Source organism: Empidonax traillii, unplaced genomic scaffold (assembly GCF_003031625.1).
Source record: "Empidonax traillii isolate 1590-97213 ecotype Southwest subspecies unplaced genomic scaffold, ASM303162v1 scaffold94:size1391941, whole genome shotgun sequence".
NCBI classification, from domain to species: domain Eukaryota; kingdom Metazoa; phylum Chordata; class Aves; order Passeriformes; family Tyrannidae; genus Empidonax; species Empidonax traillii.
Window position 1 is genome coordinate 827,306 of NW_020955287.1, and position 19,420 is coordinate 846,725.

The 19,420-nt window shown below is 39.2% G+C and overlaps 1 protein-coding gene across 10 annotated transcripts in view; it reads left to right on the forward strand.

The window, feature by feature from the left end:
* GREB1L (GREB1 like retinoic acid receptor coactivator) overlaps nt 1-19,420 on the forward strand; it is a 139,438-nt gene that overhangs the window by 80,212 nt on the left and 39,806 nt on the right. For 4 of the 10 annotated variants that reach the window (XM_027881749.1, XM_027881752.1, XM_027881751.1 and 1 more), the window contains exons 5-12: nt 2,348-2,524; nt 5,248-5,424; nt 7,298-7,435; nt 10,642-10,776; nt 14,653-14,790; nt 15,127-15,246; nt 16,968-17,105; nt 18,856-19,041. In XM_027881749.1, the coding sequence (XP_027737550.1) occupies nt 2,348-2,524; nt 5,248-5,424; nt 7,298-7,435; nt 10,642-10,776; nt 14,653-14,790; nt 15,127-15,246; nt 16,968-17,105; nt 18,856-19,041 (1,209 nt within the window). The remainder of the gene's footprint in view (nt 1-2,347; nt 2,525-5,247; nt 5,425-7,297; nt 7,436-10,641; nt 10,777-14,652; nt 14,791-15,126; nt 15,247-16,967; nt 17,106-18,855; nt 19,042-19,420) is intronic. The other 6 variants (XM_027881753.1, XM_027881755.1, XM_027881756.1 and 3 more) reach the window with 2 other exon arrangements.

Consider the following 19,420-nt stretch of genomic DNA (forward strand, 5'->3'; position numbering starts at 1 on the left):
GGTCAGTTTTGAAAATTCTGGCCATAACACCCAAATGGCATAAACATTTGAATAAGCAATTTTTATTTTGAATGTAAGGGAGTTTTTTTCCCCTAGATTTATCTCTAACTGTTTCTTCTAAATTACACTGAAAAGACTACATAACATTTAGCCTGGTACCTACCCTTCTATTTGATCAAGATCAATATGTTTTTAAAGAACACACCTTAAAAAGAATTTTCATGCAAAGATCAAATGGCATCTAATCAGAAAAGAATACATTTTACTTTAAATATGTTGGTTTAATACTTTCCCCCTAAAACATATATGGTGTCTTAGTGATAAGTTATTGTTATAATGCATTGATTCATACATGAAAACTTTAGGCACTTCATTTTAATTCATTGGCTGGGAAAAGGCATATGTGAGGGGAGAATCCAAGACAGCTCTCAGCTCAAATGAGCTGCTGCTGGAACTGAGCTGACTGAAGAACTGAAGAAAATATTCAGTCAAGAACTGGTTCAACAGACTCTGGCTGTAGGCACAAGACTGAACCTGTACTGGACCCTGTTTTCAGCAAGCTGCTGCTTGCCAGGAAATTCATACTAGCTGCTTCTGTGCATTCCACTTTGCACATGCTCTGTGCCTGGTACAGTTTTGAGATAAAACCAAAGAACATTATCTTCCATAATTTTTGAAGGAGTTTTCAACTCTAAGTTTTAGCACAGGAGCAGTGCAGACATACATATTAGTAATAGGTGAGGTGGTTCTTGGTTAAGCTGTGATCATGTTGTGTTACCAGATGCTTAAACAGTGTCTTTCTCCAGTGATTTGATTTGTTTTTTTTTTTCTTTTTCCCTTAAAATTTCTGTGTTGAGTAAGGACTACATGAATAATTTTTTCAATTAAGTGTAAGTAATACATATATTAATGACTAAAGTCTTAATAGATTTTACAGTAATTTCAAATTTAGTTGGATGTTTGTTTTTAACAGTAATATTGATTACTGTGATTATAATTTCCTTAATTTTGAAATACTGATTCATGCAGATGTATGCATGTGCTGTCTATGTTATGATATTTCTATGGTTGTAGCAGAAGAGAGAGGTGGTCCCTGGGTAAATGTGTGATGCCTTTGGATATCCTGAAGCAGTGGGGGTATTCTGCCAGCTGCTGCTGGGAGATGTGAGGCCTGACTGCAGCACTGATCTTGTAGCTGGAGAAGCGTTAATTGGAGGGGAACACAACAAAAGAGTCTGATTCTTCATAAAACTTGGTAGTGCTTTCACTGACTTTTGCCTAAGGGAAATTAGAAAGCCTAGTGTGATCATATCCATTCCTGTGGAGGAAGTCACATGGCTGTTGGTTTCACTCACACTTGTCCTTTCCTTTCTTGAGAGAAGAAATTACTCAATAAACTTAATAAGATGGAGTTGTACAAAAAAGTGGAATGTGATTTTGATCCTTGTAAGTCCAGTGTTGAAGCTAATGGAAGAGTCTTTGAATGTTATTGTAAATTACTTAGTAAAAATAATCTAACTTTGCAACTGATTTTGGTTTGAGCAAAAGACAGGACCAGCTGTACCCCCAGAAGTCCTGCAATTGCACTAAGTTGTCTCATTCAACCTGCCCAGCTCATTTTGAGTCCTGAGCTCTCAAGGGCCCCACTGGAGTGCTGGACAGTGCTCTGGGCTGCCTTGCTGTGCTTTTTTGTGTGACCCTGCCTGTTACCTGGTCACTGCAGGATATGGAACACCAGATGCTTGCTCAGGTCCCCAGCCTTGCCCATGTCTGTTGCTGGTTTTAGCTCTACATTGGCTAGAAGCACAAGGACCAACTTCACGTCCCTATTTCATGTGCATATGTGTATTTGGGTGGGGAAAAATCTAACTGGAGACTTGGAAGTCATGTAGTCTACTGAGACTTTAGGAGATTTAGTTGAAGATTTAGAGAAAACACGGTGTACATCTCTAAAACCAGTGAATTCATCTTTTATTTGCTGGAATTTCATCAATTTTTATCATTCCTCTATATTACTTAATGGTATTTATGTACTGATGCCAGCCTGTTACAAGCAAGGAAGACAGCATTGTTTCTCTTGAAAAGACTGTAAACTAGTGTTTGGACACTTAAATATCTTCTGTGCTTGTATGTGTTCAGGATCTCTTTAAAATAATGTTAGCTACTGTCTGTGAAATCCTGAGCTAGTGGATCTGATGAGATGCTCTCTGAATTTCCTCTCTTTCCCTTGAAAAGGATATATTAAAATTCCCAATTACAGCATCGAATTGCTTTTTTAACTGATAAAAAGAAGAAAACAAAATTAAATCTTTTGAAGAGTTATCATCTGTTTTGCTTTGTTTTATAGGTTTTTGTCAAGCAGGCAAGGATTTACGGTTAGTATCTCTGTGCATGGAGCAAATCGATATCCCAGCAGGCTTCCTGTTAGTAGGAGCCAAATCTCCCAACCTTCCTGAGCACATTCTAGTCTGTGCTGTTGACAAGCGGTTTTTGCCAGATGATCATGGAAAAAATGCACTTTTAGGTAAGAGATTTTTGTTTTTCTTTGTGCCATAATAATTCAGAGAAAAAAGTCAGTTCAAAATTATCCCAAGTAATTTCAGCTAATAACCTCTATTAGAAATAGTTGAGGAGAGAATTGATATCATGAAATTAAATCTGTAGACGAACCTGCCTTAAAAGCCCATTACAAAACAAGTCCCCAGTTCCACAATTAACCACAATTGATATCTTGGTGATTTCTGTGTGGGCAGAAGTCAATTGCAGCCCTGTCATTCTAAATGTGAACTATCCATGTACTCTATCTCCAGTGAAGCTTACAGCACTTTCTTTTAAGAAAAAATATGCTCATGCAAGTATTGAAGATGAACTATCCATTTTTCTGTGGATTAAGGGATGAATTCTGCCCTTGGTTCCACTGGGAACATTGTTCTTAGTAGGACCTTTGAGAGTAATTTGCTTCTCAAAATTCAATACACAGGGAAAAAAACCCCACCAATTATGTCATAATCGGTTACATTTATGATCTTTAAAATTTTAATATAAGAATACTTCTTGGTGATTGAAGACAGGCATATGTGCACCTAGATTTCTTGCTGGGTCACAGCTGGTACACATTTTAACAGGCTAGTAAAAATGATTTAATGTATTTTGGCGCCTTTAGCCTGTTTTGAATTTACTCTCTCATTTCTCCCTCCAATGACTGTGCCACGTAGAATGTGTTCAGAAAGACCTTTCAACAGGAAAGAAAGTATTGCAAAAGATAAATACCCTGATTTAACTATGCTGCTCAAATTCTGGTCCAGAGCAGCCATACTTTGTGTAACTGTACAAAACACCTTGGTTTTATTACTTGAATGTTATTTCTCCCTTAAACCCATTTATTATGCTACTACACACTGTAAACCTCTGGACCTGTGGCAGAAATCCCACTGGCCTGAGTTAGACAGAAGCTGTGGTGTGATGTGCCCTCACTGGGTTTGGTTGGGGATGTGGGATCATGGGGTACTCTGGTGTGTACTTCCAGGATTCAGAGGAGCTTCTCTCCTGAGTAGGAGAAGTGTTGGGAGTTGATCAATAAGAACTATCTGATAGACTGGTAGATGGTGTTTAGTCTGGTTAAATGTGGTACTACTTCCTTTGTTGGTACCTTCCCCCCTGCCCCAGCTTTGTATTGACCTATCATCTCTGATATCATTTGGTAGTGAGCCTAGTGACTTACACCTCTGGCATTGCTGTGATATTATGTATTTAAATGCCTCTAGGCTTCTGTAACTGGTACCTGTGAGCAAAGAACTCTGTCAGTAGCTCTGTGAGACCCTGATGACTATTTCTGACAACTGTGGAGATGCACCAGTAGTTCCCATGGGTTGCAAGGGAGAAGGGAAAGAATGATTCAGCCCCAGGAGAGACAGGATGAAGAAATCTGCTTCTTGGCACCCTTATCCAAGATGATAATTAAGCCTAGTAAGGCAAAAATCAGTTGCCTAATTAATGAGAATTTTATGGAAAATGCATTTTTTCAAAAACACTGAATATCTTTTTCATAAAACAATGAATGTGGCTGACAGGTGAGTGCAGGAACCAGTGTTCTCCAAGGTGCTTGGCACTATGGAAATAATGCTAGTAGCGAGGATGAAAAATTGATTCTGTTACAGATCTTGAACTGATTTGTAAATGGAAAAAAACCCCAAATAAACAAAACTAAAGCATTTTCATAAGGGAATCTAATCTGCTAGAGCTATTATGAATCATTACTGATGTTCCAGAGAGAATATTTCTTCATTAAGGGTTGAAAGAAATTCAGAGATGAGTAGAATGGCAAGTAAGCCAGAGGAGTTTAATTGTTCAGCATTAGATAATAGAGGGCTGATTCAAACAACAAAGGTTTTAAGGCAAACCTGTTTCAGAACATGCCCTGTGCTTTGTTCTATGAAATTTTAGGCTTGTGCCATCTATATGCAACATTCCCGTTAACATAGCTGTGAATGGCACTTGAAAACAAGGGTGCTTATAACACTTAGTCTGGATTTTATCCTCCAGACCTCAACTCAAAATTGCACCCCTTTCTGTGAAACCACGTTGGAAACATTGCAGAAAAGCAGTCTTTTGCCTTTGTTGCTTAATTTGTTACTTTTATGGAAGGTCATAGGTTTTTAAAACTATTCTGAAGTACTCCTAACTTTAACCATGAAAATCTTGGTGTCAAATGATTGCTTTTGAGACTTATATAAGATGTAAGGTCCAACTTACTTGGGAAGTGCTTTGTGTAAGGGGTATCTGAGAAAATTTATTGGAGGTTGTTTTCAGTCACATGAAGTTGCTGCTGCGGATTAGCCACTGTTTTGAGACGCATGCAGTTTGAAGCATGCATTGTTTTTTAATGTAGAGAAAATGGCTTATTTTTTATCCTCATGGAAATTTCCCAGCCTGGCATCATAGCTCTCCCTTTGCCAAGTACTTATTCTTTTCTGCACTGTGTGGAGTTGAAGATTTGTGGTAGGATTCTGGCATAAGTTAGTATGCCCAGCAAAGATGGTGGGGTTTCAGAAAAAATAAGGCTAAAATCTGGCACTCTTTGACCTCTTCCTGATGCAGATGTGCTGTGCAGGGTGTCTACAGAAGCTGTCTGACTGGAGTCCTCCAGTCACTTTGAACTAGATGTGCAGGTAGGTTAAATGTCCTTATTCCTAGCAGACAGTAAAAGACATTTAATCTGTATGTATATCTCCCGCTTCACTCTTCCAGGATTTTCTGGGAATTGTATAGGCTGTGGAGAAAGAGGATTTCGGTACTTCACAGAGTTTTCCAATCATATCAACCTGAAATTAACTACTCAGCCAAAGAAGCAGAAGCACTTAAAGTACTACCTAGTAAGAAGCTCCCAAGGTGTACTGTCAAAGGGACCCCTTATTTGCTGGAAAGGTAATAAAGGTGCCCATTCAATTAGGGTTTTTTTTAAAAATATTGTTAGTTTGATGTTGAATGAAAAATTGAAAGTTGCTGTTGAAAATGTATGTGTTCAAAAGTAACTGCTCGAAGGAAAAATTGTCACTGATTTCACTGAAGTGTGGATTTTGCCAAAGAGGTTTATTAAGTCTTAATAGCAGCCATGCAATTGTAAAACTTCTCCTTCCATCTCCCCATACTTTCAACGGGAGCCCTACATTTGCCTGTCTTAGGATGTGTAGTCATCTTGGTAGAATAAATAAGGTTATTCAATCAGATGATTCTTTTATGTGCCTGAAGCAAGGTGACTCACAGCCAGAGCTGCAACATTGGCTTTCCACTGATATTCATCTTAGCAGGTGCAATTCAATCTGTCTAATGCCTGAGGATAACTAGCATGCCATAAGATTAAGGAAGTTCAGGTCACTGCTCTCAGGGAAAGAAAAGACTTGCATACTCCTGCCATTTACAGTGTTTTACACTTGGGCTTACCCTCAACCAGAGCAGCCTGTGCAATATTGTCACGTGCTAAAGAGATTACACTTGTGACCCCAAGGCAAGGTAGCCATGAGGTCTCTTACTGGAGGATGCAGGTATTTGGAGCTAGAGCCATGCAAAAACTCAAGAAGAGAATGGTTTTCCTGCTAATTTTCTGCTAAGGTGGTTTGTATGCAGACTCCTGACTTTGTCAGCTGTGGTCTCACTCAGTAAAGACAGAGTTTGATCTGTTCCCTGTTGTTCCAAAAAGGTTGATGTGAGGAGAGGAGAAGCTCCACAGGAGGACTGGCAGACATCTGAAGAGTCACATCCTCATGTGAATAGCAGCATGACACCAGAAAGAGATGGTTATCACCAAGCTGTATGAGTGATTATAGTTTGGATCAGTCAGTGGTTCAAAGGGAGCCTTCCTTCAGCTTCTTTCCTCTGTTACAAGTATAATTAACTACTGCTTTAGAATGGATGTGGTTTTTCAACTGCATTTTTCACGAAAATGACATAAATATTTAATTTGGTAGTGAAGTTCCAAATACAGAAAAAGAAAGTCTTATTTTACTTTTGCAGTTGGGGTTCATGTGTGTCCTGGTAAATGCAGTCAGGAGTAATGCAGATACTGGTTTCACTTTTGGTCACTTGCTAATCACAGCTGTTCTGAGGACCCATGAAGGTTTGGAAAATCAACAAAGAATCAGCCTCATGGGCATTTTTTTGATAGGTTCTATCCATATATTGCTATCACCCATCTGGTAATCTTTCACCTGTTACTTACATTATAGGTCTATTTAGAAGAAGATAAATGCTTTTAAACACCCCCTTCTCTTCAAACAAAACCTGATTAGGTCTCAGCTTTAAAAATGGATTAATGTGTGATATTCAAGGTGACTTTCTCCTCCCCCAATTCAGTTTTCATCCACACAGACACTCAGAGCACTGAAATCTTCCTGAAGTTTGTGGAGACCTATTAGGAATCTGGGTTTAAGCACAATTTCTCCTTTTAAAGGGCAACATACGACAGTTTGTATACAGGTTGTGCCACAGAAGTCGCTGAGTGTTTCCTGGGACATCTCCAATACCTTTCAAATCTCTTGGAAGCTGCGAAATGAGGGCTCTTGCCATTTTGCAGCATCTGGTCTGTATTTGTCTGGCCCTCTGAGTGGCCCCCAGGGAAGTGTTCTTAATTAGAAGACAAAGTTGCCTAAACTGAGGGATCCGTATTTTCACTGAATGCTGCCGTTTGCCGCTGTTTGTTGTGCGGGCTGTGTGTGCGCTTTTAACATTTTGTCACCTTCTGCCACTGCGTTGCTGTACTTTGCTAGAACTGGAAGGCAGGCCTTGTTAATATGTACTGTAGCTGCTTCATTTGCAGAATGTAGAAGCAGGCAATCATCTGCTGCTAGCCTCTCTGCTAAACCAAATTCTTCGGTGTCACCGTCCACGACCCCAGAGGGTGGATCAGCTAATGGATACAAATCAGGGTTCACTCAGACAGGTAGGAGCTGAAAGTGCTGTAAAGATAACCATTGGGGGTGGTAAGTTACCTCAGATATTGGTGGTTCAGGGATGCTGTAAACAACTGGGTATTTACCTCAAGCCATGTACAGATTACAGTGGGGGCGATGCCTTTCAAAATTTGCTTTGGTAAAGATTAAGACCAGGTGAGGCTGAAGGTTAGCTTAGTCCTCATAACAACTGTTGGTTTAAAAGTATCAGATGATATTTTGATTAATTTATTTGATTCTATGCCTCCCTGTGTTTGTTTCATTAATATTTTTGTGACTCTTAAAAAAACTTGATTTACACATTTATAAGGAGGTATTGATTTAGTACGTAGACTAGGCTATGTATCTTGAGTAGGAAAATAATCTCCTTTTGGGGCTAGGGGAGCAGATTTTAGTTTATTGCTTATTGCTTTCTTTATTTAAATTTTATTACACACAAAGTTGTACTTTAAAGGTGTACAATAGCAATTTCCCTGTACGCGTACAGTGGTTTTGTGTTCTATGAGCTAACGTGTCTCATAACTATTCTAGAAAGCTCCTCATTATATACTTAAACAAGGAGAAACTATAAAATTAAATAGACATTGACAAAGAAGCAGCATCTTAATTTCATGTATATATTTATTTATTGTGATAGTGAAGGTGCTTTTGTTTGAGCTTTTTCTTTCTCCTCATTGCTTTATTGCAGCTTCATCTATGCTGTTGTATGTTTTTGTGTCTCTTTGTGCTATCTTGAAAAACTGAAAACAGGAGAAAACTTCCTATTAATTGATATGTATGTCCCAGAACATATATTTCTCTAGAAGGATATGAAATGCAGATATAAAATAATATGGTTAAAATACTTTTTTCCACTTAAAAAGTATGTTAAAAGGAATAACAAACAAAAGCTGAGCATTCTTCTGAAATTGTAATCACTGATTAGTATGTTCAGAGGCACTTTCCCCAGGTGGCCACCTGTGTCTCTGTCTAGGAAGCTATATGCTTTAGGCTTTGGTTACAATTAAATGAGAGTGTTGTTTAAACACATCTGCATTTCATTGCATGATCCCTTGGCTTCCAGATCCTGGCATGAGAACTGTGCAGATGCATGAGAACCTATTTATTTGAAACAACAAACAATCTAATATTTACACAACTTTGTCTTCTATTGTACCTGCCAAGTTAATAGATACACCTTTTATATACTGCTTTCTCCCTTATCACTCCCTGCAATTTTCAGTCTGCTGGGTGTTTCTGTGTGTCACTGTTTGTACTCTTAGGTCATGCTTGTCACAACCTTTTCATCTCCTGCTGTTATCTTCTAGTGAAGATAATGCTACATTACATACACATGAATCCCCTGTGTCCAGGAGAAGGGGGAAGAGCACCTTTTTTTCAGTGGCATGAATTCTGATGTGTCACCCATGGTGAAGGAGGTCTGACTTTTACAATGCTAGGCTCTGCATAGCTCTTTGTACTTGATTTTGCTTTTTGGTTGTTTTAAAATGGCACTCCTTTTTAGCAGACTGTTTTCTGGAATTGTTTTCAGTTCATTGTCAACTCATACCTATTTTTCCCTTAAAAGTTATGTAAATGTTTCTGGTTTCTGCCCTTGTAAGGGAACAGTTCTAGAAGGTACCTGTAGGTAGACAGTTGTGGGCACACAGTATCAAAAATTCAGTTTTAGGCAGACAGGGGAGAGGGAAAACTTCAATTAAGGTATTAAAAGGGTGTAAAGCAACTACAAATAAGGTTTTACAGCAGAAAGCTGAAGAATTTTAATAGCTGGTTGGACTACAAGTCCTATTTAAATACTGGAGTGGTGTTTAAACATATACCAGCTCCATCTGCGTTGATAAATAAAATTTCAAGAAAACATATTAGAATCAGAGATAGGGAAAACCCCCCCTACTTTAACACTACATATTTAGGACATCATATTTAATGACAGACCAGTGTTTACCTCCAAAGCTCCTGACCTGGTAGTCTATTTTGTTAGCCATTCAGCGTATTTCCTGTGAACATGGACAAGATTTTCTGGTGATGGAGCAGCAGCAGAGGCTTCTGTGTTTGTTTCTCATCTCAGTTACTCTTGTCTGGCAAAGCAGACCTTCCTCCCCACCCTCCTTCACCAAATGGTGTGTGGCCTGAGGGTGAATGTATTTGGCAGATCAAGTTGGCCTTTGTCTTCTATTTTCTTAAGCTGGCTGTTTTACTAGGACTTCTGTAGGTGAACTTAGCCTATGTTGCCTACTTGTTCCAAACTACATTCTGGACAGATGCTGAGTTAATATTCTTTAGCTCCAGTTATAAGAATTTGGATTTGTCAGCATATCAGCATCTGAATGTCAAATTTTTCTTGAAGCAAATTGTGTATATGAAATGCCTGATGTAAAAGTAGTGATCTGCATCTGAAAGGTTTGGAATCAGTTCTGATTTATGGTTTTATACTGGACAAGTATTAAAATTTGTTTATTCTTCAGTTTATCCTTCTATAAAATAAGGTTTATAATTTTTAGCCTTGGTGAAGTGCTCTAAGGAATTGGCATTTGTTATTTCATGAAAAGAGTTTGGGCTCAGATACCCTTCATTTTTACTCAGATTTATAAATGGGCATACATTTTTCATAGCTTTATAGACAGTAGCACTGTAAGGAGGCGATGTTTTTGGATCTGGGTTTTGTCTGCCCTAAGTCAAGCTCAGCTATGTCTGACAGATTCAGTAGCTTGTTCTTGAAAATACCAGATGATGAAGATTCCATAACCTCTTTAGGGCAACTTATTCCAGTGCTTTTTCTCTGCGCTTGCTGGTGGCAAGTTACAGAAGCTCTTTGTCTTAACTTTCTCACGTGAAACATAAGTGTGTTTGCTTGCCTATCCCACATGGCTATTTTGAGGAGCAATGAGATAGCCCTTTCTACAGTTAAAATATTTTTTTGAGTGTACATGAATGAAAAATATGGTGGAAGAGATCAATCATGGATTCAGTAGATTATAAGATTCTCTATAAACCCCCAGTTAAATGTTTGTTAAAACTCCTAAAAGGTAGCAATACATGGTAATTTCTTAGGAGTGTAAAAGAGTTGTTTGCATTATATGCAGAGACGAGTTTAGATAAATGCATATGACTGCTCATGTGCATATAATAAATTTTATATATATATATTTGTGTGTATATAATTTTTCATAATTAATTGAACAACTTCTGTTCTCAGATTCTTCAGTATTCAGTCCAGCAAAATCATCTTCTGCTCTTAATTTAAGTGGAACACAAGACCAATCCCGGAACAAGAACATCGTGAAACCTCTGGCTCTGTCAGTTCAGCTTGTAGGAAAGACATTTGCTGCAGGTATGGCTTTGGTTTCCACAGAAAGAGACAAGGGAATTATCAGCTTAACAGTCAAGAAAGGGGAGTGTCCTCCTTTTGGTGGGAAAGAGAAAGGAAAATATTCACTAGCATCCTCCAGAACTCTCATATTCTTGCAGTCTTCGGCACAGACATTTTTGCAATTATTACTGTCCCCAAACTTGAGCCACACCTTGGCTTTCATACTGGGCATTCTGGTAAGGGTGTACTTCCTAAGACATGCAAGAGAGCATAAATTTCACCTCTTGATATCACAGTGGTTCTTGCCTCAGTAGTTGAGAGCTGTGTGTAGTTCTGCATTTTTAACAGCTGTAGTTCCTCAAGATACATTTAGTGGAATTTAATCTCATTTAAAGGAGTTTTAATATCTCTGCTGCTTTAATAACTTATTTCTGTATTTTATGCTTAATAAAATAGAACATTCAACTGTGGCATCTAAATCCCTCACTAACACTGTTGTGGTATTATTGGTTTTAATTTAACTGGTTAGCCCTTTAAGCAATGAAAGAAAAAAATCATCACACTTATTACAGGGCAGTATGCTTGAATAAGAAAATATATCAATTTATATATGATTCTATGAAACTCTGAAAATAGCCTACGGTCCTACACACCATGTTCAAAGCCCTTTACTCAGTGCAGAGGGTCAAATGCTTCACACAGATAAAGTGTCCATTTTGAATCAATGGTCTGAACACTTTCAGACTCTCTTCAGTACTAGCCATGTAGTTCAAGACTCAGCAATGCAGTACATTTCACAACAACCAATGAAAACTGAACTGGATACTGCCCCCGCTATGGGAGAAACTCTTAAAGCAATACAGCAGGTGAAAATTGGCAAGGCAACTGGGGTTGATGGAATCCCTCCTGAAGTCTGGAAGCACGGTGGCCAAGCACTCCATGCTAAGTTTCACGAATTTGTGGTGCGCTGCTGGGAACAAGGTGAACTGCCTTCAGACCTTTGTGACGCTGTCATTGTCACCTTGTACAAGAGAAAAGGAGATAAATCAGACTGCTCAAATTACCGAGGTATTACTCTGCTCTCCATTGCTGGTAAAATGCTTGCAAGAATTCTTTTGAACAGATTAATACGCACCATAGCAGAAGATCTTCTACCTGAAAGCCAATGTGGTTTCCGAGCCAACAGAGGTACCACAGACATGGTATTTGTTCTCAGACAACTGCAAGAGAAGTGTCGGGAACAGAACAAAGGACTCTATGTAACCTTTGTTGATCTCACCAAGGCTTTCGATACTGTGAGGAGAAAAGGTCTGTGGCAGATTTTGGAACGTTTAGGATGCCCCCCCAAGTTCCTCAAAATGATCATCTCGCTTCATGAGGACCAATGCGGTCAAGTCAGATATGGGGACACATTTTCTGAGCCGTTTCCAATAGCTAATGGTGTGAAGCAAGGCTGCGTTTTCGCACCAGCTTTATTCAAAGTCTTCTTCAGCATGATGCTCCAAAGGGCCATGGCAGACCTCGATGATGAAAACGGTGTCTACATTCGATATCGCACTGATGGGAGCCTTTTCAACCTAAGGCGACTGAAGGCCCACACTAAGCCCTTAAATCATCTTGTCCGTGAGCTGCTTTACGCTGATGATGCCGCTCTCGTCGCCCACACAGAAGTAGCTCTGCAGCGTTTAACATCCTGCTTTGCAGGGGCTGCTGAGCTTTTTGGTCTGGAAGTCAGCTTGAAGAAGACAGAAGTTTTATATCAGCCTGCACCTCAGGAAGTCTCCCATCATCCCCATATCACCATTGGTGAAACAGAGCTTAAATCAGTCCAGCAGTTTAATTACCTGGGAAAGCATCATCTCCTCGGGCGGTAAGATTGATGCAGAAATAGACAACAGGTTAGCAAAGGCATACAGAGCTTTTGGTAAACTCCATAAAAGAGTGTGGCAAAACAAACACCTGAAGAAAAGTACAAAGATCAGCATTTACAGAGCCATTGTACTGTCTACTCTTTTATATGGATCTGAATCATGGGTCATTTACCGGCACCACTTGCGTCTCAGAATGCTTCCATCAGCGCTGCCTCCATACAATCCTTAACATCCAGTGGACAGATTATGTGACCAACACGTCTGTCCTTGAACAGGCAGCAGTCACAAGCATTGAGGCCATGCTGCTGAGAACACAGCTGCGTTGGGCAGGGCACATCTCCAGGATGCAGGATCATCGCCTCCCTAAGATCGTGCTCTGTGGGGAACTTGCCACTGGCTGCCGCAAGAGAGGAACCCCCAAGAGGAGATACAAGGACTGCCTGAAACGATCCCTCAGCCTTGGCCATATTGATCACCACCATTGGTCTATCCTGGCTTCCAGTCGGGAGGCCTGGAGACACACCATCTATAACGCTGCTGCTGCTTTTGAGAACACACGCAGGATCACTCTCGAGGAGAAAAGACAATGCAGAAAGAATTGCGTCTTGTCGATATCACCTGGGGAGTCTTTCTGCCGTGCCTTCTGCAACCGGACTTGTCTATCTCGCATTGGCCTTTTTAGCCATCAGCGCGCTTGTAGCAAGCGTGGGTAGAGCCCTTCTCAAATCTTCGTTCACGAAGCCTAGCCATGATGATGATATGCACATGAGCATTACATTTTATACGATGTATTACATCTGCTATTTAATAGAATATACATTGTTATGGTACATAATATTTTATGTTGTATGTAATGAATCATTCTTTGTGTAAATACTTTGTGTAAAATATCCTTTTTGCTTCCATACCTGTATAAGTGAATTTATTTTGCACTGAAATTTCTTCCCACCATCTGTAACTGACCCATGTCCACCACATCTGTCCATATTGAATTGTTGGCTCAGAGTACAAATGGGAGCTTCAATGGGCAAGTGAGGTTATTAATGTTTTGTAATTGGCAACCTGAGAATCTTGTGCCCAAATTTATTTGGATGTTTGCAGCTGGAGAGCTCCATGTGACACTGTTTTAAGCCAAATCTTTAACACTTCCTGTTGCAACTGACATCAGCAAGCTGCTACATCATCTCCTGGCATTGCTCCTGGAATATGTTCCTGGGAGCTAGATCCTTCTGGAACTGGCGGATAACAACAAGGAGCTGTAGTCCCTGCTGGGCTCCATGTCTGCTCTGTGCAGTTTATTCCTTTTTTTTTTTTTTTTTCTGCAAAAAGTAGGTTCTGAAAAAGAGTGAGAAGGAGCTCAGATGAGAGAAGGTAACTTCTTGTGATCCTCCGTTGTTATAGTTTCATTCCAAGACCTGGATTATAGAGGGTGCTGCCAGTCCTTGGTGGGATTGGAGGATTGTCTTAGGCACAGGTAGCAAAATTTAGCATGGTTTGCCTCAGCAATGCTCAGACCATGTATACTTTACAGCAAACTGCCCGGTCTTCCCTGAATACTCTCCTTTGCTAAAGCGTCAGATGAGAGCTCTGTTATGTAACACACTCTATGTGGATGACTGGGAGAAAAAGGTACACTGAAGTGGCTTAAAAATCTTTACAAACCGAATTCGTGATGTGTATTTTTTTAAATTTTTCAGTGTCTAAAAAAAATGTATCACGAGCTTCCCAATAATTTTTTGTGCTTGTAATTTTCTATTTAATTTTGGTGGGATTTGTTTTGGATTTTTTTTTTTTTTCCCCACCTATCCTCCTCACCGAGAAATCTGGACACCCTGTTTCAGGGCTAGGATTTTTCAGCCTGTGCTCAAATGTTTCTCTTCCAAGTACACTTCATGCTTTCCCTGGTGTGTGTTTCTTTCAGTCATGCACCTTGCCCTGCTCTTTTGTGTCTGCATGTGGCTGTATTATTTTGTTTGTTTTCAAGATTGTCTCAAGCCATGCACTCTCTGTGTTTTATTATACTCAGCTCCTCTTTCACTGCGTGCCACTGATGTTGCTAATGGAAACGCTAATGGAGGAAGAAATAACGTATTGAGTTCTACAGTCTCCCGGCCAATGCCTCACTCGACATCTCCAAGTCCTGGCTGTGCAGCTGGAGACCAAGGTAAAGAAAATCTCTCTGTTCTTTTATTCTAAGCTGCATTGGGCATTGAGCCTGAAATTTGTGATTTTGTTCTTCTTCCCATCATAGCTGTTCCTACTATTCAGTCTTTACAGATTCCTTTGCTTTTTGGCACAACCATTAATGATAATGCTGGAATTTTTAACGCAGGTAACGATATTTTTCACATCATAGTCTGGCTTTGTGTAAATCTAGATATGAACCTCTGGTGCTCTGTGATGTGACTCCAACTCAACACCAATGTGAAATGGAAATGTGGGCTGGAATTTGGTCATTTGGGAGGATGGGCTTTAGTTTTAACTTTTGCTTTCCTTCCAGCATCAATGTCCAGTTCTGGACCACCAAAGAAACGTCACCGGGGATGGTCTCCTGGGTCCCCAGTCCCGCCTCCTGGTTTAGCAGTAGCTGTTCCTACAGTTCGACCTTCAACAAGAACAGGTAAAACTTGACTAATACTGAGATGTCATTTGTTAAAATGTGTTCTCAGCCAGACAAGTAACCCTGTGCTGAGCTTCACGTGTTGCGCAGCAAACATAACTGAACTTATTGAAGTAGTTAAGGACACCACGGAGAGATTTTCAGATGCCGCAGAAAAGCACACATATTGCCTGGTCCTTGTTGTTGTAATCTAAGATGGGACATAGGGAAAGTAAAACTATTAGGGGAGAGAGAGGAAAGGAAGATGCAAATAATACTGAAATCCAAGGCTAAAAAGAAATCCAGAGTTCCCCAACTGTAACTCAGTAGTTCTAAAACTGTGCAGATGTACGGATATATGAATATATTTCAAGGATTTTCATTAACCTTCACCTTAAATGTTATGTCTCAGTCTGGTGTGGCATGCTACAGAAACTGTACACTCTGTTTCTGCACAGGAAAAACAGCTTTAATATAATTTTGGCCTAACAAAGGACACTGATGTCCACCAGGTCATCTTCAGTTAAAAGCACAAAGTGAAACCAAATGTTTGTTGTGCATGGAAAAGCTGTAGGAGGGGTATATAACATCATGACGTGAAATAGAATTAATTACAAGCACTCACCAATATCCATGTCGGTACCTCTTCATACATAATTGTTAATAAAACTGTTCATTATTTGAGTACTTTTCAGTTGCGAGATTCAGCACACTTTGTAAAAGGGAATAAACAGTTACTTATTCTTCCCTCTATAGAGTGAGAGAATAAATATCCAAGGAATTAAAAAAGCCAGCATGCACAATGGTTTTTTAACCCTGCTTTGTAGAGCTTGATTTTGAGATGTTTTGGAATTGTTTTTGGAGATATTCATCCTAGGAAGAAGGATTACATGTAGTGCAGGCCTGTCTATCTGAACACCTCAAATCACAGCTTTTATCAGTTTCTAGCTTCAGAAGCCTGCTGAAAATACATGATATAAGGCATTCTCCCCCTTTCTGTTGAGTTTGCCTCCACTAATCTTCTACCTCTGTTATGTACTCCATTTTCCATGAGTTTTTAGTAGTGTTTTTTCTTTCTGTTGGATGAACGATTTCCCCTGGTAAAACATATGCATTCAGTCGTTCTGCCTTTGATGCTTTTCTGTTGATGGCATTGCTTGAAAAAAACCACCACACGAAGCCTGAGAAACTTGTGAAGCAGACCTTGCTCTGAAACCTGATTACAGATCACAAAATTCTTGCACTTTGTTTCTTTTTACTTACGAAAGCTGCTCATGCTCTTTCATGAGTAAAGCCTGATTTTTATTCTTCTAGCAACTATCTTAGGACAACTTTGAGATTTTGTTTTTACTTTCCTTATCTGCATATATTCTAGGTCCGAATTCGGTGCAGTTTCTTCCCCTGTGTTGAGAGGCAGTATTTGAGGGGTGGCCTACATCTTAGAGGTGCCCTTTTGGTTTAGTACTTGGCTTTGTTTAAAGATGCATATTCAAACCCATGTTTTCCTCTCTCATTCTCACCAACAATACAGTGGTCAGAAAAAGTTTTATTTTAGGGATGGGGTTACAGGAGGATATAGGCTCTTAATTTAAATTACTTAAAACTATAGCAGGAAATGCAGAGACCTTTTGAATTTTATTACGGATAGTGATTTGTGGTAATTTTTTTCTTATTTGTTCATACGGCCAAATCACAGTATGAGCCTTTTAGTAATGGAAGTTTCTCTTTTCTTTATTTTATAGAGCCTCTTTTGTCAGTCCCAGTTCCTCAATCCATGTTAACTGGAATTTTACAGCCTCAACCCATCCCAGCAGGGGAGACTGTAATAGTTCCTGAAAACCTGCTGAATAACTCAGGAGTTAGACCAGTGATTCTGATAGGTAAGTCTTACACTGTGGATGAGATGCTGCATTTTGTACTAAAACATGCTCCTTAGGAGAAAGGGGCTTTTTAGATTCCTTTTTGTTGGTTCTGGCATTCAGTACAATACAAAGTCAGTTTGTCACAGATAGTTTCCTTTAGTTACTCAACATTTAAAACTGAGAGTCGGGTGATTTCTGAAGACCTGATTTGCAAACAGGTCACAACTAGGTCAAATCTATGCAGAACTGCTGGCCAAATCAAGGTTTTATACAAATAAAATTTTTGTAAAATCCAAGAATAGAAATATTTCCAAGTAATGAAAATAGCTTTCCAGTATAAACAACTTATAAACCAAGTAAATATTTCCTGCAGTGTTTAGAGACCAGATCTTGAAGCCCCAGGATTTTACGTGAGAACTAGAAAATTGATTTGGACTGACTAAACAGAAATAAATCATACTAACTTTTTGTCATTTATAGTCCATACTTCCTGTAAGCAACTGAGATAACAGATCAAGCTTCAGGCTTTTAAAATCCTTTAGCTGTATAAAGTACATTTTTAACCCTTAGAAAGGCATTGTTTTTACTTTAAAAGTGTGATTTGTAATGCTAGTATTCCTTTCAACCTGAACTATTTGGGGATACTAGGAAAAAAAATTTTGATGAGTGATTTTTTTTTTTTTTTTTTTACTCTAAATTTCTTCTAGGTCCAGTATAGTACAGATGGTTGTATAAAAGTAGCCTCAGTGTTAACAGAACATGCTTATCAATACAGTCCATGGAAAAATTTACCATTCCTGAAGAAACAGAGAAGTTCTCCAACTCCTCACTTGCACAGATAATTCTAATACAATTCCTGGAGAACTAACGGGGCCATCTACACTAGTATATTTGTCAAGGATGGGGTTACACTTCTGGTTTGTTTTGCTTAGTGTTGTTTTCTGGAAGCTGATTTTAAAGCTCTAGCATGGTGCTTTAATGGTTTTCAGAGAAACACTTCGTTATTAAAGATGAGAGTGCCTGCAGCCATCTGCTTAAGTGCAAATTGAATGCAGTCCTTAGGCTCTTGGAGAGCTGCCAGTAAGTCCCCAGTTAGGCTAAATGTTAGTGGCCCTGAGAAGCAGCGCCCTATTAATAGTACAGAACCAGATGTACCCAAATGGATGGATTTGGCAAAATCTCTGTGGAAATTTTTTTTTTAAATGAAAAACATTTTGAAGGAAAAGGAGTTAGCCTGTGCCCGTGTGCTCTGCCTTACACAATAGCATGTTTAGTTGTTGATGTTTATTTAACCTGCTTATGAAAAGAGAACGGAAAGATGGCAAAAAGATGAAATCAATCACAGCAATACCACAGTGGCTGAATCAATGCTAATGTGACTTATGCTGCTTTTATAATGTTAAGATCAATGTACTTTTGCTTTTATTGATTTTTCTTCTTTGAACACTATATTATGGAGAATCTGTACTTAAAGGTCAGGGTAAGACCCAAACAGATAATATTCTCATCTATATTCAGATAACAATAATTATTATCTTGCTGGATTGCAGTTAGTGTTAGTTCTTGCATTCTATGTGATCACTTGTTGTAAAAGACAGCAAAGAATCTCTGGCTTATCTCATTTATTTTGTAAGCAATTATAATGCCAAGAACAGTTGATGCAATGTGTTTTGCCAGAGAACACGAAGGAAAAGTTTGGAAATGCATCATTGTGCAAGATTTCATATAGTGGCAAATTTTGTGAGTTTCTGGGGGCTTTTTTTCATAGGTTATGGCACTTTACCTTATTTCTATGGGAATGTTGGTGATATTGTTGTAAGTCCCTTGCTGGTGAACTGCTACAAGATTCCACAGCTGGAAAACAAGGATTTGGATCTCTTGGGTTTGTCCAGCAGTCAGCTTCTAAGTGTGGAGAATATGATACTTCTAACTATTCAGTATCTTGTCCAACTAGGTAAGCAATTTGTCATAAGCTCTTGGTTTTATTTGTAACTGTCCTTTTTTTCTCCGTACCCTCTTTCTGCCCCTTTCAGGGCCAATTTTCTGGCTCCTTGCGTGGCTGGAAGAGGTTAAGTGGCTCCATCTAGTGTGTGTGACTTTGCTACTTTGTTCCTCCGACCAAAGAAGCAAAGTGAATTTAAAGGCTGATACTGCTTCTGCTTTCCATATGGAGATTGACCAGGTCACCTTTGTGAAATGGATTTGCAATGCAGATAACTCATTTGCTTAGGGTATCAAACCATCAGTTATCACAGCCCCTTCTAAGGACACTCGGTCTGTTTTATTCAGTTTTGTGACAAATGCTGGCAGATGTGTGATCGTTGTCATTGTTT